We start from the raw sequence: 23,305 nt of genomic DNA, 5'->3' as shown, positions 1-23,305 counted from the left end.
AAAGTTTGCAAATTATGTGATTCTTTTTTTGTATGTTACTTTCTGTAACTTTTGATACCCCATTGAAGAAAATGCTTTAAACATAATAACAATAAAACATTTGTTTTTCTTTATTTAAAAAAAATCTAAACAACAAAAAAATAGCAGTAGGTAAAAACATGTTGGATTCTGTCCTATTGAGACTGTATTGGCTGCTGCAGTCTCCTGTCTATCAGATCTGAAATCTGTTGCTCTGAAGGGACGCTGCAGCATCCAAAACATTACAAAGCACACCGAGTTAAATGGGACACCTTCACGAAGTCAATGGCGATCAACTAGTTCTGATGAAACGCACTGGTTTATTTTACTGTGCTCTAAAGTTAATCAGTTTAAACGTGTACATGACTCCTGAACTGAACTGGGATGAGGTACCAGCAAAGACTTATTGTTAAAAAAAAAAACCGGGCCGATATTGTTATAACTTTTTTGTTTTGCTATTTTTCACCGATTTTTAGAACACTATCCCTTAATTAATTATTAATAAAGAACTTATAATTTATTAATAGGACTGAAACTAGTTCTGGCAACTGAGGCAATTAAAGATAATCAAAGGACCAGACTAATCAGACTCAATCACTGTTCAGTGCCTGAAGATTAGATTCTAATTTAAGTTTAACGTGGAACTTGAAATGGGATTTAAAATTGCATTATAAATCTACTTAAAAATATGCATTCAATGTCTGACATATTAAGCTGTTTTTGAGCGAATATTTCTTTTAATGTCTTGGGAAAAAAACCTTTGGATTACGTAAGAATGGTCCTACATAAATACATTTAAATTCATTTAATAATTAGTAAAATTATCTTGCCTTAAAAACTGAATCTTTGTGGAACACTGCTTTTCAATACTTGGAGAAAAATGGAGCTGGAGTGACTTGAATGCCATCTACTACTAGACCCAAACTTAAGATGTTTCCAAAGATGCAGAGATTTGTGGTGCTGCTGAAGTGCCATGCCTTTTACACAGCTGTGACTCCTACAAATATATAATCGTCAAAATCCTACAATGTCTTGTTCAGGATTCCCACAATCATCCCCCCAAATGTCCCTTTATACCATAACAACCTCCTGGAAAGCATTTTTGCTGAAGGGACACATGAATCACACCATCTTGACAAATCATTTATCAGATTTGGTGTAATTTCACAGAGCTGCCACCAGAGGTCGCCGCAGGCCGCAGCAGCTGTGCGTACTCTGCGGCATCTTCAACATCTCTATTATAAACACTGTGATCCACTTGTCCTCAGAGGACCTACTTAGGGTGGATGAGCTGAGAGGCTAAAAGCTGCGCTGCATATTGTGCTCGACTGCATCAGAGAGACGAGAGCTTTGTTTGGACACAATTTAGCTTCTCTGCAGATTGCTGCCTTTGAGCCGACAACATAAATGTAATTGAAGAGTGCAGCGTGACGCCCGAGGGTGTTCCACACAAATAAACCCTGGACAAAGAAACACTATTTATTTATTTCTACAGCACAGATATCTGGGCCAGAAATCATCTCAGCCATTACTGTTTTAAACTGGAGTTACAATGGCGACATTAAGTATTTCAGAGCCACCTTGCTTTTCTAATCTGCTGTCAGTGAGCTTGTGTTGAGTTTTAGTGTTAGAGGTACTTTGCCCACGTCTAATGAAGTGGAAACTGTTTAGTATTATGGATTTCCACCACTTAAAAAGTGATCAGGCAGGAAATCTGGGTGTAGTGATGGACTTAGACCTGAACCTTCAGAGTCACAAAAAGACAACTTATAAAGTCGGCCTTCTATTACCTGAAGAACATTTACAGGAGTAAAGGACTATTATACCAGCGAGATTTAGAGAAACTCATCCATGCGTTTATCTTCAGTCGCAGAGATTACTGCAACAGTGTCTTCACAAATCTGCCTAAGAAAAATAAAAACAATCACGTTGTAGCTGATCCAAAATGCTGTTGCTCAAGTTCTCACTAAAACCAGGAAGATCAAGCACATAAATCCAGTTCTAAAGTCTTTACACTGGCTGCTTGGAGCGCAGAGAATAGATTTTAAAAAAAACTGTTGTTTTATAAACTAAACTAAGTTCCTTTAAATCAAGACTAAAGACCCAGCTGCTTAGAGTTGCTTTTGAACCATAATAAATGGAACATTGAACAACATAACTGAAGTGCATTGAAGATTTAAACCACTTGACAAAATGCGATGTCCGTTATGGATTCACAATTGCTTCTGATGTGTTTATGATATTTTTACGTTTTGTGATGTAAAGCCTCGTTGCTGAAATGTGCTTTGCAAATAAACCTGATTGACTGAATGATCTGGGTTCATTGTTTACAATCCAGGATGACTGTAGACCAGGGGTCTCAAACTCCAGTCCTCGAGGGCCGCAGTCCTGCAACTTTTAGATGTGCCTCTGCTGCACCACACCTGAATAGAATAATTAGGTCATTGGCAAGGCTGGGAAAACTGATCTACACAAGGGGGAGGTAATTAAGCCATTTCATTCCAGTGTTTTGTACCTGTGGCACATCTAAAAACTGCAGGACTGCGGCCCTCGAGGACTGGAGTTTGAGACCCCTGCTGTAGACTAACATACCTGTGGCATAGGACAGGTCATATTGCCCTGAGAGCAGTGGGTATGCCAGGTGGTGGTGAGAGGGCATGATGCGCTGGGACGGTGACGAGCGCGGTCGGTCCACATCCCTGTCTCTGTCCCTCTCACGCTCCCGTTCCCGCTCCCTGTCGACGGCGGCTCCCCGGTCCTGGTCCCGTTCTCTGTCGTGGGGCGGTTTGTCGCCCACCGTGGGGGATTTGTTCTTGTACTGGCTGACGTGCTGATGCAGGATGTCCAGGGCTTTGGAGTCCGTTGCCGTTTTAGAAACTGTGGGGCTAGCGCGGGATTTCTCGCTGCCTTCGTCACCTCCCACCATTTTACCCCCGTAAGTAGAAAATGGATAACTTCCAGATAGGTAACCTGAGAGGGGAAGATATAATTTTGACAAGCAGATTTGGATACATCAACGTTTACCATCTATTGTTGACAATATATTTTGGGTTGTTTACACCACAGCTACCATGAATGTCATCATATTAATCTAATGTATATAATCCACTATCCTCTTAAATATTTTGAGAAAAAATTAAGAGAATAGAGGTGTAGACTCTGTTAAAACATGGTTTTATTCCAGACCAACCACTTAAAATGTCTTAATACAGAGCAGTCACAAAAGCTATGCCCCGTTTTTTATTTGCATTCTCACTGGCAGAGGAAAGCTCTGACGTTAGCCACTGGATGAGTATAATATTCATAAAAACAACAAAGTTCACTACAGTAGAAGTGAGGTAGTATGGATGTGTGTTTCTGGAGCATGTGGTTTAAATTACAAGGAGTGCCAAAAAGTTAAATTACCCCAGAGCTACATTTTCATTACGCTACAGCAGCTGAGCGAAGGGCAGCTAAGAAAAGTGTAACTAAGTGTAAGTGTAACTTTAGCGCTTAACTTGCAACCATGTGTCTGAAGGAGTTGTTGAAGATGGAATATCAAAGGATACTTTACAAGTTCCAAATCAATTACATAATAGATCATTTTGCCTACACCACACACTGTAAAGGTCACACTGAATTGTTTCTTGGTGGAACCAACTGGGGCCTTCAGCCATGGGTAGTTTTTACCCCAGAATCAGATTTGCAGATTTGCCATCTTGTTGTGTTAGGTGGTCAGATGCCCCGGGTGTGGGCTGGTATAACACAATAGAAACGCATTTTTTTCAAGGTGTCACTCATTGCCAATCTTTTCTTCCCATAAACTTCAGTGAACGTAATTAATGTCTTGTGCTCAATAATTTTTAATCTAACTATTAATGTAACGACAATGCTCATATAAAGAAGACTTGATGAAAGATTTCAGTTCTGTCTGCTAACATGTAAATAATCTAATAATCATAATAATGTTGTTAAGCAAAATGACATTTACGGGCCCATTTTACTGTTTTTAACAACTCTGGATAAACTTTGGCAGTAGATCAAAAAACTTCATTATTTTCACCAACCAACAATGAATCACAAACTATTTTAAGACCTATCTTGTTCAATTTTCACTTGTTTTAGATTTTCAGTTAGATCTATCAATATCATAGAAATATTGTAATGTATAGTTTCACAGGCTATTATTTTCAATTTACTGTACCACACTGCTGATTGAAAATAGCAGTGTAAAAAAAGATCTGATTACATAGCCTTAAACCATACCGAGATATTTGCATGCCATACAGTCAGACACTTAACATGTGCGGGATAAAATACAGGGAAAATACATACGCTAGCTGAATAAATACAAATAAAGTCTCAGCAGTTCAGACTTTTTACAGCTCACCGCATTTGGATGAAGTCTTAAATCATACCTGGGTAATTCTGCATCATGACCGAAGACATGCCCCTGTATCCTGGGTGGTTGGGCTCATAGCCTTGTCCATACGGGTATCCATGCATGTACGGCAAGTAGCCTTGATGCTGTGCTAGTTGTGATGTGAACTGCATGTGCGGGTTAGAACGAGAGTCTTTGCTCATGGCTCGATGGTCCTCAGCACTGATTCTGGAATCACTGATGTCTTTTCCATCCTCCTTGGGTCCACTTTGACCATCCTTCAGCCGGACCCTTTCTTCCTTTAGTTTCCGATCCCTTTCCCTTTCGTCTTTCCTCCGATGCTGTTGTTGCTGGTGTTCGTCCTCTAGTTGGAGTTTCTGGCTCTCGGGGTATGGCTGAGGGCAAGAAAACATGTCAGCACAAATCTGAAAAGTGAGACTAAAATACTAAAATATTTTTGCTATAAATTATTCAATGGTACTACCTGTCTGTACCACATGGGTTGTTCCATCCCTGCCTGGCCTCTGGACTCGAGAGCTTGCAAAGAGTCTTCCTTTCCATGGTGACCCCCTTCAGTCAGTTTCATCTTTAGCCCCTCAGCTTGCTGGGACTTTGGATCCTCCCCCTTTATGCTTCCAATAGACTTGGAGGACAGCTCAGAAGGTGAGTCTCTGGATTTGCTTGGCGGCTGTGGTATCTTTCCGAGATCTGACTGACTCGGGGCTTTGGAGAGGCTTGGTGGCATTGGGCTCTTTTGTTTCCACTCCTCCTTCATGGAGGCTTCTCGCTCCTTCATGACAACATCCGACTTCTTCTCAGCAGCTCGATTCTGCTCTGCCATCTGCCTTTGCCGCTCCTCATACTGTTGCCGGTAGGCAGGATTGGTGTTCATCAAGTGGTTATGGTAGGCTTGATCAGGGCTGTATGCATAAGGAGGGACATATGCATACTGGTTGTAGTACAGGGGCTGCATGTACATGTTTGACCGCTGCTGGATGACCGAGGGCTGTTGTTGCTGTTGGCCAGCAACACTGGGGTCAGGTTTTCGTTCTTCATGAACTTCAACCTTTACTTTCTCCTCAACTTGATCATGTTCATCATCTCTTTTGATCTTAGCCTGACCTTCAGCCACTGGTGCAACTGGATTTGGGCCGCCAGGACTGGGGTTTACATAGTTAGGGGAGTAGTAAGCCTCGTAACTGGTATAGTAGGGGGAATCTTTGTTGGGTGTCTGATTTGGAAAGAGTGCTTTTTTGACGCTTTCCCTGATGGTTTGGTCATCTGTCCTGACTTTGACACCGTCTGGTTTCCCTTCACCATCCTCCCCAGCATCTGAAATGTCTGAATAGGCTGGGCTATTGGTTTTGACTGAAGAGTTGTCAGCACCATTCTGGTTTACCACATGGTGTGGTGTGAGAGGTTGCGGCATACCAGTGCCATCTATCCGACTGGCAACACCAATAGATGGACTTGGCGCATTGTCGGAAAAGCTGTAAATTTTGTCAGCCTCTGCCTTGATGCTGGCCAAGCGACTCTGATGGGAATCTGAGGAACCGTTGAGGAGACCTTCTCCCTTGTTCCCTTGATCACAAGGCTCAGAATATGGAAGCTTTGCTTCCTCTAATTTTCCACCCTTTCCCGGAGGCTTGGGGCTATCAGCGTCCTTTAGACCATCTTTTTTCTTTTTGTCTTTCTTCTTCTTGTCTTTGGAACTACTTGAAGCTGGATCTCCAATAGCAGGGGGTTTAGGTTGTGCTCCTCTCATTTGAGGGCTCTTGGGGATTCCCTGTATCATTGGGGCTAGTCCTGGGGAGGAATTTGGGTTTCCAGGTGGAAATGGATACATTTGTTGGGATCCTGGTGGTCCAGGGCCAATAGGACGTGGCGACTTCAAGTTTTTCTGGGCAATTTTATCAGTTTTTGTACCAGTGTTAGCCTTCTTAGGCTTATCTGATCCTCTCTTATCATCTATGCCATCATTACTAGCCTCATCAGTAAGGCATGGCCCATCTTCACAGCCATCCATCGGTGCACCTCCTGTGTCTGGATCTGCCTCAACTATTTTCTTTTTACTCTGCTTTGAACCAAACTTTCCAGGAGAAGGAGATGGACTTTGTGCATCAAAGTTTCTGCCTTTCGGAGTAACTGAACGTGCTGGGGACAAAGATCCTTTCTGGGAGATAGATGCCCCATTACAGTTTCCCGGTTCAGGGTGGAGAGTTGAGTCCTCGCCATATTCACTGTCTCCATCTAAGTCCAACTTTATGTCATCATCATTGTGAGCACGGGATTGGTGGTACTTCAGTCCATTGATGTGCTTGTATTTTTTGTTGCAGTTGGGATGGGGACAGTCTATAAGAATCGGAGACGGACAGCTGCGATCGAGTGGCGGTGGAAGTGATTCCGTCTTAATAGAAGGGATAGGGAGACCTGCAGCTCCCACGCCTCCATTGTTGGAGTTTGTCCGCATTCGTTTGTTGCCTTTGGTGTCCTCTGAGCTGGAGTTGGGCTCCATGTCAGAAGCAGGTTTGGTCTTGCGTTTTCCAGCTGAAGAAGGGCTGGCTTTGATATCCTCCGTGTTGCTGTTTGGAGGGGTGCGGCGCTCTGATGGCGTCTGGCTGCCCCTCCGGCCCTTGGTGTTTGAGGCGGCACGCGTCTTGTTGTTGGTGGCGCCCTTGTTGTCTGATGAGTTGCTGTTCTCATTGATCGGTGTGTTGCTGTTCGGTCTCATTCGTTTACCTCGACCGCGACCATTCCTCATTTCCAGATCACTTGTGGGTGATTCACAAAATCTGCAGTTGTAAGTAAGAAAACATGTTTGAATTAGTTATAGGAAATACATAAAACTACACAATTATTTTGTTTGTTGTTTCCATCACGGAAAGCACTTTCAATTGCACTGTTGCTGAAACGTGCTACACAAATGAACTTGCCTGGATTTAAATAAGTGCAAAGAATAAGTGCAAAATTTCCTTAATTTTGGGTGATGGGCCAATACTTTTAGAAACTGATCCTATTTAAGGTCTGAAAACCGTCCCTGTTTGCTCTGCCATGAGAGAGGGAAGACTGATAGACCCCACCCTGCACGTGCATTTTAACTATATTCACTCTAGTTTAAAAAATAAAAGAAAGAAAAAAAATCAGTATTGGCCAAAATCAGATTTGGAAGGCTTTTTAAAGATCTGTTATCGGGCAGAAAGCTGCAAACAGTGCACAACTAGAAACAATTTATACTTTTATTAGTTTGGCAATGGACAAAAAACTTGGGGAAATGCTCTTCTTTTGCAAAACTTTTTAGTTTGCAGAGTAAAATGGCCAATTTCGAGTATCCTTTTACTTAAATTAATACCTTTTCCTTTTGCAATCAATATTGGACAATATTTCAGCTGGAAATTCTGAGGATAATCATAATACGACTAAAGCTTGTGTCAAGTTCTCAATAAAGGCAGGTTTTACATAGTTTGACCTAGATTTAGTAGGTTTATACATTTAACATGTTTTTTTCTTTTAAGAAAACTGTGGAACCAACATGTGGAAATCTACAATTCTGGAGTATTTCCGTAACCATAGTTTTCTAAATATTGAAAAAGGTGGGTGAAATTCCAGAATATAAAAGGATTAGTCACTGCCCTTTGTTCAATAAAGCCACAGCATTTAACTTCTTTCAAAATAAAAAAAACAACCACTATGCTAAACTGAGGCTTATTTTACATAACTGCAGGTGTCAAGAGAGACGTAACTGAACATAATATCCAACATATTTTATACAAATAAGCCTGTTAACAATAAACAGCAAATTAATACTATATGAATGAATAGTTGTGAACACTCTAGCTCCTTTCTCATCAAAACATGAAGCCATTCAGACACTTAAAATAGCAGTGTGGGATTATCTCCCCATAACAGTAACCCAATTATCTTTCTGCACAGCAGTGAAGGTTAGTAGTCTGTGACAAAGTCGAACCCAGGGTTGCTATGACTCACAGCTTCCTCTACAAGTCTCTCTAAACAATTTCAACCCCAGCAGGGGATGTGAATACATCCGCAGTCTGACAGTGGTGCAGGAATTTAGACCAATTACAAGCCCCCGTTTATATTCAGATTTCTGAATAATTTATAGTGGGTCCTTAATGCAGTCATGCTGCAAACTGTAAGACAGTCTTGGTGCAAATGCACCCAAGCAGACCTTATAAACTGAGCGCCACAGTGATACATTAGTGGGATAACGCATCTACTTGTTTTCCATTAGCACTGATTTAATCTGGATTTTTTTCTGGTGCACTTAAGATGCCCATTTGAATTCCAGACTTGTATTTACATTTAGATACAGTTTTTTTTTTGTTTCCTTCCTAAAGCAGGTGTTTGGTAATGTAACACCGCCATTTTACAAATCCTGCTTATTTTGCATCCATAATGTTGGGGGGATTTGTAAACACAAGACCAAATAAATACCCTCATGCTACTGCCATGAGATTGATGTTAGAAATGGCAGCCTTTGTGACAGAGAATGCTATCCAGTGTTGAGGAGAAAAAAAAAGCTCTTAGTCCAATAATTGGATTCTGCAATCTGGCTTGTTAGAGTAGCTTTCTATTTCCACTGCTGCCTCCTGAGACATCAGCTGCTTGCCAATGAATCCTGTTTCTCCAGGCTCAACATAAAGACTAACATGCACTCGGTGGTCTGGCGGCGCACTGGCAACTCATTGCATTAAGCTGTTGCTGCTACAGCAGATTCATATCACACGCGATATGAAAAGGTTAAGAGGCTTTATAGCGCGAGTTTGGATAGAGTATGCATCAGAGATTTGTGGCGATTGTGAACCCTCTTCCACGTTGACATTTACAATCCCCAATACACGACAGCAACTTTAATTGCACGCTAAAGCTGCTTTTCCACACTTGAAGGGAACTAAACAGGGGTATGCAGCTCACCTGGGGGGAGCCCAGTCATGCCGTGTGCAGTCTAACAAGGTGCCCACATAGGTCTTGTTTCTCCAAGTTACATTGACCACCAGCATGCCTGTAAAACAAGAAAAAATAAATAAAATCACAGGTTGACATACATTAAAGCACAACGACTACTTTGTAGTAAATCACAAAGAAAAGCAAAGCTTTAAAATACACAAACATAAATATTAGAGTGCAAAAACTCTTTTACTGCCTTCAGCCTGTGAACAGAACAAATCTTCTCTAAATTATTTCAGTTATACAAGCAACGAACCGGGGCTGGGCGATATATCTTTAAAATAATATCTTCATACTAGATAAGATTTGTGTTAATTTTTTTCTCTCGCTTTCTTTACTAAAAATTAAGTTACAAATGACAGAAAATATTTTCAAAAAGTGACTTATTTCAGTCATTACTTCAGTGAGTTGCATAACAGAGTATATTAAGGCTTTACTGCAATAATATTTGTGTAATTTCGAGAATATAGTAATAATAATTTTCCTTTTTTTTAAAACAAATATTAAATAATTTAAAAGGGGAAAACAGGATTTTCTGCTTATGATTACAAAGAAGCATCATTAGGACAAAGCAAAAACAAACAAAAAAAACTGACCAAATACACTTAGTATTTATATGCATGAGCAGAACACTGCACAAGTTGCTGCTGTGAAAGTTGCTTGAAATAAATGCGCCAGTTGAGGCTTTTCAGATTTCTAACCAAACGACCTCCGAGGATTAAGAGCAGCGACTGCGTGAAAACATTCAGGATTTATTGCCCCACACCCTCCCTCTCGCTCCCTGGTGGTGACCTCAGCTTGCCACTTCAGCACTGCAGAGAAACCGGACGATGCAGTGAGCTAACTTATCTAATGACACAGGAATGCTGGCTGGCAGCTTCTATCCTCCAGAGCATTTTATTAGCTTAGGAAAACCTCTCTTGCTCACCCCACTTTCCCTCCCTCCTTCACCCTCTCTGTCATTTCCTCTTTTCAATGGTATAACCATCCCTAGCTTACAATCTTCACCCCCGCCTTACCCTCTCCCTCCCACACACACACAAAAAACATTCACAGTTCAGACCTCATTTTTCTCCTGCTGCCTCTGGCATAAAGCAAGAAGAGCATAAGGGATTTATATATGTTTACAGCAACCTGCTGACACTTGGCTACATGTCTCCTGCCTTCAAATCTGCGGCCGTGAAAACACGAGCACCTGGTCAAGGCTGCAAGCGACGGCAAAAGCGCGGCGGGGTCCTCGAGTTCGGATTTCTGTCACATTAAAAGAACCCAGACCCATTTTCTGAAACGCCTTCGAGAGTCCGCCCCCTAAGCTCTTGAAACACTCAAACACAAAATGGCTCTGGCAGCTGGTCGAGGCAGGGATGTAAATCAAGGCGGCACACATGAATGACTAGCCTTTCTTGATGTGCAGGATATAGCCTTCCTTCGCTCTGCCAGGAGAGAGAGAGAGAGAGTGGATGGGGGGTGTTAGGAACGATACGGCGAAATCGTCGAGTCTTAATGATTTTAAATTAGCCCTTCAGATTTTATGCGGCCGTTTATGCAGGCGGCATAATGGAGAATCATGAATGAGATTCAAACGTTTCTGTGAGATTCCTCCCCCCCCCCCCCCATAAATTTATCTTTGCCTGGAGTTTAGTCAAATTAATTCCCACACTAATTTGTTTTTAATCCTCGGGAAAAAAAAAAAGAACTGAAAAAAGATGTGTTTTACAAAGATTAGTTATAGTATTTGTACATTTTGCAATTCGTAATGTATTTCACGGAGCTACAAATGTCAATGTAGTTTAATTAATATATAGCTATCGTTTTTAGTTTGAAGTACAGTTTAAGTCACACAATTGTTTTTAATGACTAAACTTTCTGCCAAATTAACTCAAAGCAGAGAGAAAATCAATTGTTAGAACAAAGAAAAAATAAATACAACACAAAACACTCAAATCACAACCATGTCATATGATCGCACTCAGGATTCTCATGTTATGATGCAGAACAAAAAATAAATCCAACCATCACAATCTGCACACAAGGAGACTGGTGTAAAAAAAAAAAAAGAAGAAAAAAAAACCCTTAAAAAAAACATTGTACACTGCAATAGGTTTCAGTCCATTTTAAAAGTTAGCTTCTAGATTTTCAGTTTGGACGTTTGGGAATAATCCATTTACTTTGAAAACCACAACTTGTGAAAAAAACACAATTCTTCTAATTCACCGTTATATATCACAGGGATTGTTTGCCATATGAACTGGCTAACATTATCCTTACTCCAGAGTGTATACCCTTTTGTCTAATGTATGCTTAATTATTTCATACTAAATAGATTATTTTAAACCCAAGATAGTTTCTGTCATGAACCATTTTGTTTACAAAAGTTCAAAAATTGGGTGTCACCTGTTTGAGTCACATTTTAAAAGATTGTATTGCAATCCTGCGGATACATTTATGTCTCGGGGCATAAAGTTGTTGCCTTGGCCCAGATTTTGCCTCAGGTTCATTTAGTTTAAATAACGACCGTCTCACACAATCATGTTAAAGTCACTATGAAGATTTTCCATCATGACTCAGATCTGAGCTGTGGCTCCGTTTTCAAGGAATTTTGCTGCGTTTATTTTCCTTTCTTCCTGTGAACTGTTGTGTTGTGTTTGGCAGCATTTTAAGGATCCCTGCCCTGCCTGAAGATAAATCTTCTCCATAATCTGACATCGCATGTGCTTGCCTCTGGGTTTTCCAGAGGAATTTCCCTGTATTTCTCTTGACACAGCTGATGAGAAGGTGAAACGATCAATCTTATCGAGCACTTTCAACTCTAGTCACGCTGGCCAATTAATTGGCCAGATTGTTTTCGTCCTGTCAGGAGCAAAAAAATAAAAAATAAATAAAATGTGCTAAAACATCCACAGTATTGCACGACGTTTATTAGGAAACTGCATTGAGATGGAATTACAGGATATTTACGAGCTCGTGAAAAAGGCAGCTGCAATCAGAGTGATGCCGCTATAAAAATACACAATGCAAACATCTTATCTGGCACCTTGCTATGGTGCCAGGTGCTCGGTTTATTTATTTTTTTCTTCCCCTGACAGGCTTCCTTCTGGACAGCTTCCCATGCCGAAAGCCTGGAAGGAACTCTGTAATCCTTGGCTTCTGAGTAACCTCAAATCTTAGCCTCTGGCTTTCTCTCGATAATAATAATACTGCTGCTGCCTCAAGACTACGTTGGGACAACTCAATCACATTTTCAGTCACATGACCACCAGTTACTGCAAGCTGATTTGAAGAAGTGAGCAAAATTGGTATTGGTTTATGCAAAATTGTATTTGGTTTATGCAAATTGCTCACAATAAATAAGAGAGGACATTATACCATACTGAAGTCTTAAGTTCTGCAGTTACACTAAATTAGGCCTGCAACTAACTAATTATTGTAGTAATCAATTACTCTATTGATTATTCTGATGATTAATCAATAAAACATTGGCCCATTCTGAAGTATTTTTTAATGTAGCCTTTTTAATAAAATATTAGAAATGCATTAAAAGACGCAAATACATAATTCAATTACTTTTAAAAATAAGAAAATAAGCTTTTAATTGCCTACAATGCAACATCATAGCATACCTTCAGTGTGTGCTTGATCATTTGTAGCAAAGGATGCAGCTAAAAAATACTTCTAATCACACAGTAAGAGCTCGACCTACAGTCTAGGGCTAATCTGTTGACTATTTTTTATGGATTAACTTATCAATATTTGGTTAGCAAAGGTTGCTAACCAAACAAATGAGCATTCATAATGTATTTCACGGAGCTACAAATGTCAATGTAGTTTAATATATAGCTATCGTTTTTAGTTTGAAGTACAGTTTAAGTCACACAATTTTTTTATGACAAAACTTTCTGCCAAATCAAAGCAGAGAGAAAATCAATTGTTAGAACAAAGAAAAAATAAATACAACACAAAACACTCAAATCACGACCATGTCACATGATGTAATTCATAGGGTACGGTTATCTGTTTAATTATTAGCAACTTGCTAACAGCTACATAAAACCATCAGCTGTTAACGGCTTCATTCGGTGCCTGAAAAAAGGTGGACAAGCAGCAATGGCTATGAGTCAGTAACATTAAGGAACATGGTATGTGCGCTGCACATTTCAACATAAACAATTGGTGTTCATTTAAGGGAAATGTTCTCAACCTTTTTCAGGCAAACATTGTCTTTTTCATAATGTTGGTTATACATTTCCATATTAGCATTGTGACAACCCTGGTCTCTATAAGAAAAGGAGGTTTGTGACTAACTGCATTGATGTTTACTCCCATTTATCATTTTAATTCTGAATCAATCATAGTAAACATTTTCATCACAATAATCCACAGTATGGGAATTGCAAGTGACTTTTTGATTCTCTGCACCAAACTAAGAACTCCCATCAGTTTTGGTCAACAACTGCATTAACCAGCAGAAAGTATTTTGATGCACTTTTTCAAGTGAAGTAGAAATGCAGGTGAATGCATACGCTTTACAGCATAAAGAATAAAAATGGTTAAATGTCAAAATCAGAAATGCCGGGCCAGACATCAATAAAAACTAGTAATAGTTATTGATATTAGTCAAAACCTGCTTTTTCTCGCTAGTTATTTTCCCCCCCTGCAAAATGACAATTTTCTACACAACTCAATTTAGAGTCAGTGTATCAACTAAAACTAATTTGAATTTTCGTGTTTTCAGTTTCAACGTGTCAAGACAAAACAAAACAACATCCACCTTGAACACCAAAACAGAACTGATGGGCTCTATTAGAGACGGGAAGTCATTGAATGAAATATGTTTGGCATTTATTGCTCCTTTATTTCCAAAAAAGGGTGAAATGGCGCTACAGAACTTTAGTTTCTATTTTTGACTCAATTCCTCACAAGCTTAAGCGCAGTGATTGCTTTAGACATGCACAAATAAAATAAACATCTGATCGTCGATAAGTGTATTAATTCAGACAAAAATAAAAATAAATGCAAATAATTTCATGAAAAATATGAAGTAAGGGTGAAAAACAAAATGTATCATTTTCTAAACTATCTATTGGAGCATATAAAGGAGTCCTTCTCAGAAGAAACAAACAAATGTTAACAGGTTTTCAATAAACTGGATAGAGTTCAAGATGACTTTGCACACATTATTTCCTTTAATATACGTGTGTATGTTTGAGCCTTGATCCCGCTGTTGACTGACTGGATTTGTTTCTGGATTTATTTTAGTAGGGGGAGAAAAAAAACAAAAAACTGCTGGAGTTCAAAGATCAAAAAATAAAACTTGCTGAGCGGAGCTGCATTTCACTTGGGATTTGTTCTGTAGGGAAGGGTTTCAGTGGGGTGAGAGAAAAGGGTCAGAGTGATATAAAGCGAACCCAGTTCCCCGCTCTCTGCCCTCCCCCTCACATCCCCCCTTATTGTGTCGGGCTTAATAGGGTCACCCAGGACAACTGAATGAAGCCCGCATTAATGAGAGGAATTGGCCTGTAATTTTAACACTCGTTTCCTTTCAGTGCTGTTGAACAACAAACTCTATTTGGACTCTGAACGCAAAACGTGCGAGATTGCTTGGACGAGCGGACAATGAAAGGCGAGAAATGAAGTCAGGAGTAGCGAGTATGCCATGTTCTCTTCTAAGCCTCCCCCTCCTCCCCACTTAACACATTTCATTAAGTTCCAGCAGGAGCAAAAATATCAGGTCCTCTGCTGCTGCTGAAGTCGGCGCTGGCTGGGAGTTCACTGGCTGACCTCTGACCTCCTCAAGCCCAACAGGAATCTGCAGAGGTTAATGACATTTTCACTGACTGACCTTGTCAAAATGCCTTAGTTATCTCTGAAAACGGAGGATCGTTTCTCTGCGATAATTAGGTGAAACACTCAATTAGCAGCATAATATTTAAGGTTTCTATTAGACTTTTGATGTGTAAAAAAAATGTCTGAATAGTACAAGGCATGGCTTAGAAAAAAAAACCCAGCAAAACAAACAAAAGTGTTTGCTTGTGTGAACAATTACCAGCACTTGCAATTATCACCTTTCAAAACACACTCAGAATCTGATGTGATTATTGACAGACCCTCTGCTAAAAGAGATCCATTTGTCTCCATTCCTAGTGCTCTGTGTGAAAGCTCTGCTTTTAAAGGCTGTATGCAGATAAAAAAAAAAAAAAAAGTGGGAACAATGAGAAAAATGGTGTCAGTATTCATCAGCGGGGATAAAAGATAACTGGGTGCTGCCACGAGCAATAACCGTAACCTTGACAAATGAAGCGTTTGAGCACCCAAGTGTCAAGCATGTTTTCATTTTACTGTGTTATTCTGCTCTCACGGTGCATAAAGGGAAGTAGAGCTTGTCCAGTTATGTGAGTGTCAAAATGCTAAGTCCTCGTGATGACCTTTAGCTTAAATGCTGGGCAGACAGCGATTTAGGACGAGCCGTATGAGTCACTTTCAGCACTGTGGAGGTAATACATTGGAATGTAGTCCTGGCAGTAGTCTGTAAAAACCCCCAAGGGGCTTCAGCGCTCCAGTTTGAACACTCCTGGGTTAGGAGCTTGTGTGGTCCTATATTCTGATCCTCCCTGACCCACTAAAGGACTACATGAAAGTCTTGTAGTCTAGATTGCTGATTCTCATTAAAAAAAAAGGAGACAAAGATGGTAAGAAAAAAATCTTAAAGGGGCCAAGAATACAGTGCAAGTTTATAGCAAAAAATAAGTAACTATGCTAACTTTAGTTGCTATAAAAATTGGACCTGTGTTGCTTAAACTGCTGCTCTTTCCGAAACTCCGCCTTCAGGAAGTCATCAAAACATCTCTTGAAGGTGGCGTTAGGTCCACCCCGGCGTTTTTCACAGTTGAATGGTTGCCATGGAGATTAAAGGATTTCTCAAACATGCATGAAAGAATCGAGGCATCACTCCAAGTATGCTTTTGAAGAGGGAACAAACATTATAACATAATGTAAAACTCAAAAAAACTGATTGTACATTATAGTGCCCCCATTAAAATTCAGCTGCTGGTTTCAGATGAATATTTGTCTCACTATTTTAAGATGGCATTTCCGAGGGTTCAGAGCGTTTCTGGTTTTAATGGTTACAAAGATAAAATGTCAGAAGATTTTATCTTTGTTATAGCAAAGATAAAATGTTACCTTCAGGGTATAGCAGCCTGGCCACACCCTACGCAATTTTGCTCCTCGATTCTCATTTCCCTTTAGTACTCCGTCTGGGATTTTTCCCACTGAACTCGATTTCTCAGGCAGAGTTTAAACCGGGCCAGTCAGAGCACAGAAGGAGGAGTTGTGAACAATGACGTTGGTTTTCTACTCTGTTTTAGAATTGTAATCTGTTATATAGGTCTGCAATGGCAGAAAAGGAAGTGAATGAAGTGTTTAAGTCGGAGTTGTACATGCTTCCAAATATCGAGCAATTAAAGTCGTAGGAAAAGGAATGTTTACGACATTTTATTGCTGTTAAAGATGTTGTGTCCCGGGCGTGCCGTGGTGGCGTAGGGGTTGGCGCGGCCCACGTTTGGAGGCCTCGGGTCCTCGACGCGGCTGTCGCGGGTTCGACTCCCGGACCCGGCGACGTTTGCCGCATGTCTTCCCCCCTCTCCCTCCCCCTTTCCTGTCAGCCTACTTCATGAAAAAGGGACACTGGAGCCCACAAAAAGACCCCCTGGAGGGGTTACAAAAAAAAAAAAAAAAAAAAAAAAAAAAAAAGATGTTGTGTCCCTACACTCCACGGGGTTGTTTGCAGCGCATGCAATTTCTAAGAAACTGTATTGAGCTGGCACAATGCACATCACATCAAAACGTTGTAATGTCGGATAAATATTTAAACCACAAGGGGGAAAAAAAGGTTTACACTTTATATTTCTCCAACGTGCTTAAACTGTCTACATATTTGGACAGATTTATAATTTGTTGCATTTGTTAAAGATTGAAAATCGTGATGCACATTTCCTCTACAACATTAACTAATTAATTTCTAATCATAAGGATGCACAAACTGTAAGGAATGTTAAAAAAACAGATGAATCCAAACATCTTTCCTTGCAGAAACATAAAGTACACATATAGACTATAGTACTGGAGGTGAAAGATGGTACAGATGACTGCTGGATGTGAGATGGGTCTGGTTGATGATTTTATTTGGATTATAAAGCCGCAGTTGAAAAGTTCAGGCTGCCTTCTGGTTTATAAAAGGAGAAAGTCTGAGGTAACTCTCCCTGACAGGAATAACAGCCTGTGAGAAGGTCAATTCTCTTATACCACTGAGAGGAACGGAGCGCAGTATTAGTATGCTTTCCACATTGCCCAACATTATCAGCTGCATGCAGCAGTCTCTACCTCCACATAAAGAAAAACAGCAGCCTACCATGCCGGAAATGACCAAAATATAAAATCCTTGACATTTTTTCCACATTTTTACATGCAAATGGTTTTCTAAGTAATCAGCACTGCAGCAGGGAGCAGTATCCTCAAATGTCATACGGGTGAATCTACAATCTCTTGTTAAAACAACCCCTCTGGTGTTTTTCCTTAGAGGAGATGGTGCTGAGATTAAGAGACGGATCTGCCAAAGGCACATTACTCAAGCTCTCCTTGACGTGTATAAGGAAAACATGATATCTTGTGACAACCACTGGCAAAGCCCTCCAACTCCTCCAGGCGTATGATTTATACTTTGAGACTGTTTAAGTGTTTGGAAAAAGGCTGTTGTCGGCCAGTAAGAACGGGAACAAATGTCTCTTTTTTCACGAGATTTGGGTTAATTCGGGAACCATCTTGCCAACTTCACCCTGGGACTAAATGTGTGACTAACAAATCAGGCTCTCTCCCTCAGGAACAATAATCCGTGACTATCTGAAGTTTCCTATTGTGTCATTTTAACCACATGTATTTAGGAAAGCGACATTCTAGCTTGGAAATTGTCCACTTCCACTCTTGCACAGTAAGCACTGGTGAGGGTAAAAGTTGGCTCAGAGAGCGGCCAAAGAATACGCAAATGAAAATCGTCTGTGCGCAAACTGAGGAAATAAACCGTTTTACCACTTTTGCTTTAATCCTTAGGCTCTGCGCCCAACTGTTAATAAAATAGGTCTTTTGTAATTGGCTTTGCAATCCATTTGGTTGCTGCTCATTGGCCTGATTGACAGACACAGGCGTCCAGACGACGCTTCCTCTATTTTCAAGTACAGTTCCTCAGGTAACGTCCCAAAGAGTGGCCATGGCTCCTCTGAAAAACGATGTAATGAGTCGTCAGTAAAAGACAGATGACAGGTGAGCAATACACTCAGACATCCGTTTATCATACAGAACTGGTTTAATTCATATTCAGAAAGTAAAAAAGGGAGAAATTAAACAAATTGCACCATTATTACAGGTGAGATGATATATCTGGTCAATGAGACAAAACCACACACAATATCTTGACAAGATGAGATTTTAATATTTAGGGGCCTACTGAGATGCTGTCCAGACTTAATCTATTTCAGATGAATCTGTGTGGAAGTAAGTTGATAACAGAGAGGCCCACTATATACATAAACTCTGGTTTTCTGTGCTAGAATACCAAATCTATGCTAGCTTTGAGAATATTCAGTCTATGCTAGATATGAGAATACCTAATCTATGCTAGCTATGAGAATACCCAATCTATGCTAGCTTTGAGAATACCCAATCTATGCTAGCTTTGAGAATACCCAATCTGTGCTAGCTTTGAGAATACCCAATCTGTGCTAGCTTTGAGAATACTCAGTCTATGCTAGCTTTGAGAATACCAAATCTATGCTAGCTTTGAGAATATTCAGTCTATGCTAGCTATGAGAATACCCATTCTATGCTAGCTTTGAGAATACCCAATCTATGCTAGCTATGAGAATACCCAATCTGTGCTAGCTTTGAGAATACTCAGTCTATGCTAGCTTTGAGAATACCCAATCTATGCTAGCTTTGAGAATACCCAATCTATGCTAGCTTTAGGAGAGTCTTTAGCCTAACACTGCTTTAGTCATGCTCCGGATCATAAACTTTCGGGTTTTGATGCTGTTAACGTTGTAATAGCATGGATAATAGAATTTTTATTGAAATTCCAAAAACATTGAAGATGCTAATTTTTTTCCAATCAGGATAAAAGAAAAAACTTTAAAAAATGTGGGTTAAGGTAGCTGTGGTCGAAGAATATATTTTAAGCTTTGAACTAGAAGTGCACAATTGCAGCCCTGATTTTGGTCAATGAAAAAGTTCTTCAGTTTAGCACCAATAGGAAGCTCTAAAGCAGATCTACAATTTAGTTAGCATCGTTAGCAGCTAGATGGTTAGCTAGTGGCTGTCAGTGCCAACAAAACCTCTCTGCATACACTCTCATTACCAATTTTCAATAACTGACCACAAAACAACTGCGTATCTACTTCCTTTCCAACTTCAGAATAAGAGTCTTAGACATAGACACTGTAATGTAAAGCATTCTTCTTCATATCTAGGGCCCTTCATGATAGCTTGAACCAACGCAGCAACTAGACAGTGCTACACGAGATAAACTTCACTTCCATCTGTTATACATTCACATTTCTTCTATGCAGAAGCCTAACCGTTATTAACTGCCATGACAAACCCAAAGCTGGAGATGCTGCAGTGATGGCGGCTGTATAAATAATCCATGAGACAAACACTTATCACAAACAGCTTATATTATTCATCTATTAGGGAGCATAAGAAGCTGTGGGACCTGCTTTGGGAATAGCTTGCTGTGAACTGAAGGATTGGTGTATGTCTGTGTGTGTGTGTTGTGTGTGTCTAAACGCCACACTGCCACTGGCATGGAGCTGCAGTGTTTGGCTAAAGGGGCCCCCTCTGTGTTCCCTCTGCCCTGGAGCAGGAGCCAAGGCGTTCTGGGCTCCGTTTCAAGACCAATAAACTTCTCCTGCATCTCAGAGATGGCATTTGGAGGTATCAGCATGCTAAGCCTGGGAGGGGCCGCCCCCGTCGCCCCGCCGACACGACCCTGGGAGCTGCCACTGCCTCGTCTGCTCTGAGGGGATTTGTTTCAGTGCTAGGCCTTAAAATACCATCGCTCTGACCCCCCTCCTCACCCAGCTAACCTCCTCTGATCTCTATGCTTCAGTTGCCTCCAGACTGACAGCATGACAGAGACTTTCTCCTACGTTAGACATTTTTTGTTCTTCTACAAAAGACCTACATGGCTTTAATTTCTTTTTTTTTTAAATGTATGTGAGTTTTATTTTAGAGCAACCCATGATGCATTTTAGCTTCCATTAAGTCATTATCCAGATTTGGACGCATGTATGCTCAAAGCCTCAAATTACACGAGACAAAAAAAAAAAAAAAAAAAGAAAAAAAAATTCATTCATCCTCATCAAGCGAGAATGTTGTCAGGTCTAACCAGAGGTCTAGTTCCTTTGATCGCTTTTTATGATGTGTTGCTTGCTTCCTCTTCGTCTGCTTCCTTCTCTGGCATTCAGAGTGAGTCGGGTGAGGCGCAGACAATTACTGGGAGCTTGTTGTTCATTTACTCCCACTAGGCCAAAAGGCGGAGGTGATAAAGCAGCTGTTGTTTGGCATGCTAAATTATATCCGCACGTACATTTAGATAGGTGTTAAAATGCCTGAAATCTACATTTATGAAAGAATCTGGTGAACGCTTTTTTTTTAATTCACTTTTAATCAGAATGACTGCTGTGTTTTTGAGTCTTTTGTTGTTTTTTTTTTTTTGACAGAGTTGGTTCTTATTTGTTGAAGTAACAGCAGCTGCATGGGGGAGTGACGCAAATGGCAACCAGGTCGATTTCATTCCAAGGCCAGTCAGCGGATTTTTAGGAGCTTGTGCCATAAAAAAAATGATGCAGAGGGAATACAGCACATATCTTTGTGTTGTTTAATGTGGTGTGAGAAAAGCAGCACAATGGAAGTCATTGAGAATAAGTTCACTGACTATACCAAAACTGAAAAATCTGAAGAATGCAGATTTTAAGGATAAAACGACAAACGGATGTTTCCTTTTGAGACACGACATCAGGCTCTCTTATAAATAGAAGCTCATTTATCTGCAGCTAACAAGCAGCAAATTCAAAGAAGCCGTTTTTAAGCTAAACATTTGGCTTTAATGCTTAGCAAACAAAGAGTTTTCATGTTGGAGTTGAGTTAATATGCAAAGCCGATAGCTCATTAAAAGGTAAAATTGAGAGTGGGGCTGTGGATAATTTTATTGAAGGCTGAATTGTTGCTACTTTGATGGAAAACCATCAAATAGAATCAAACCAAAGCAAAGGCCTTGGTCAGAGAAAAACCAATAGAGGCGTTAAAGATGTGCGTTTTGATTTGCATCTCAACTCTACTCGACACATAACAGGTTCTTACGTGTTCTCTTCTTAGCATCTCTTACAAATACAGCAAAAGTCAGTTTAAACAAACTTAGAATGAAATGTAAACAAACTTCAACAGCATCCGAAATGTAAAGACATGAAAAATGTATACAGAAGAAAAATACTGACCTCGTTTTATTTCTGCTTGCTGAATCATTTATGTCCTTTTATGCAGACTGGCCTTTCAAATACCAAACAGAGTAAAATCGTAGCTGTTCGGCCAGGTTTTTATTCTAATGATGCCTTTCCACCGTGTAAACTATATTTGAACTTAATGAAAATATTTAATAAATATCATTAAGAGAAAACGAGAGTTTGCTTACAGAAGTTTTTCTGTGAAAATCAGGGTAAAAAAAAAAAATCACATCTATAAAGCAAAAACACAACTATAATTATGATGTTGAATTGAGTGTGTGAAGCTGCTAAACTGCTATCCTTGCAGTTAAATGTATACATATATTTTGTATATTTGATGAGTTTATGCAAATCATCTCTAAGTAGCAGATGGTGTTACTATTGGAAACTGTATCTTGTATTTATTGAAACAGGTAAAATATGCACCATCTGGTGATTTTTTGTTCTCAACTTGAAGGTTTTATAGATTTGAAGGTGTTTTTTTTTTTTGTTCTGTGAAGATCTGTCAGGGTTATTTAGTTTCATTAGAAGTGATAATCTGTAATATTTCATAAGAGTCAACAGGTCCAAACAGGGTTCAGAATTGCAATTAATGGAAATATAACTTCATATAAAATCTTCAGAAAATAATGTATAATTTAATAGAACTACACATGAGATTTCTGACTTTGTAGGAGTTTTTGTCTTCATAATTCATTAAAACCAGTAAACTACCAACACAACCCAAACAATTATACTGGGGTTAAACACAGCATGCTACCACCAACAACACTATGTCAGTACACAAGTATGGTATGTTACTACCGGTCAATAATAAAAGCTTTCAATAAAATGTAATTGCGTAATATTGATCTTGATTACATTAAAAAGAAACAAACATTTGTTTATTCCACTAGCAACAGTGGCTGGTGAGAGAAATGCTTAACTTCCACCCCTTGACAATCAATGGCATAAATTACAGTATATCAAATGAATAGTACGATATGAAAACATGCATGTACATGTAATTTGTTCCTGTCAGCTAACATGGACCATATTTCTTCTCCATGTCCATAAATCCCCAGTAATAAATTGAGTGCTTTTGATATTTGAAACCGTGTTTTTTGACAGCGATCGCTCTGCCCTTTCAAACCACAGCTCTTGTTAGGGGGGCAGGGAAGGAGGGAGCCGGCTACCTTAAACGAACATAAAAAAGAAAAAAACTTACAATAAAAAAAAAAAAGTCATATTACATGTAGCTTCTTCCCATCAAGCAACTCTCACGGCAAATTTCAAAGTAAGTCTAAAAACCCTGACAGAAATAAATTACGTCTGCTTGACAAGTCTTTTTCCTCTCAGATAAAAAGAAGAAGAAGGAGGGGAAAAAAGCATCTTCAAAGCGAGTGCACTTGTAATCTTATCCGAGTGGTCTCCA

At 39.8% G+C, this 23,305-nt stretch overlaps 1 protein-coding gene across 1 annotated transcript in view; it reads right to left on the bottom strand.

Annotated features, from left to right (window-relative positions):
* The window catches only part of znf609b (zinc finger protein 609b), a 97,205-nt gene that overhangs the window by 3,455 nt on the left and 70,445 nt on the right, over positions 1–23,305 (bottom strand). Inside the window, exons 4-7 of the mRNA XM_032560220.1 lie at positions 9,311–9,398; positions 4,863–7,170; positions 4,416–4,773; positions 2,611–2,988 (exon numbers count right to left, since the gene is read on the bottom strand). Of these exons, the coding sequence (XP_032416111.1) occupies positions 2,611–2,988; positions 4,416–4,773; positions 4,863–7,170; positions 9,311–9,398 (3,132 nt within the window). The remainder of the gene's footprint in view (positions 1–2,610; positions 2,989–4,415; positions 4,774–4,862; positions 7,171–9,310; positions 9,399–23,305) is intronic.

The sequence above is a fragment of the Xiphophorus hellerii genome, chromosome 4, assembly GCF_003331165.1.
Source record: "Xiphophorus hellerii strain 12219 chromosome 4, Xiphophorus_hellerii-4.1, whole genome shotgun sequence".
NCBI lineage: Eukaryota > Metazoa > Chordata > Actinopteri > Cyprinodontiformes > Poeciliidae > Xiphophorus > Xiphophorus hellerii.
The sequence above is the reverse complement of the archived record's forward strand: the minus strand, read 5'-3'. Positions and strand labels throughout refer to the sequence as shown.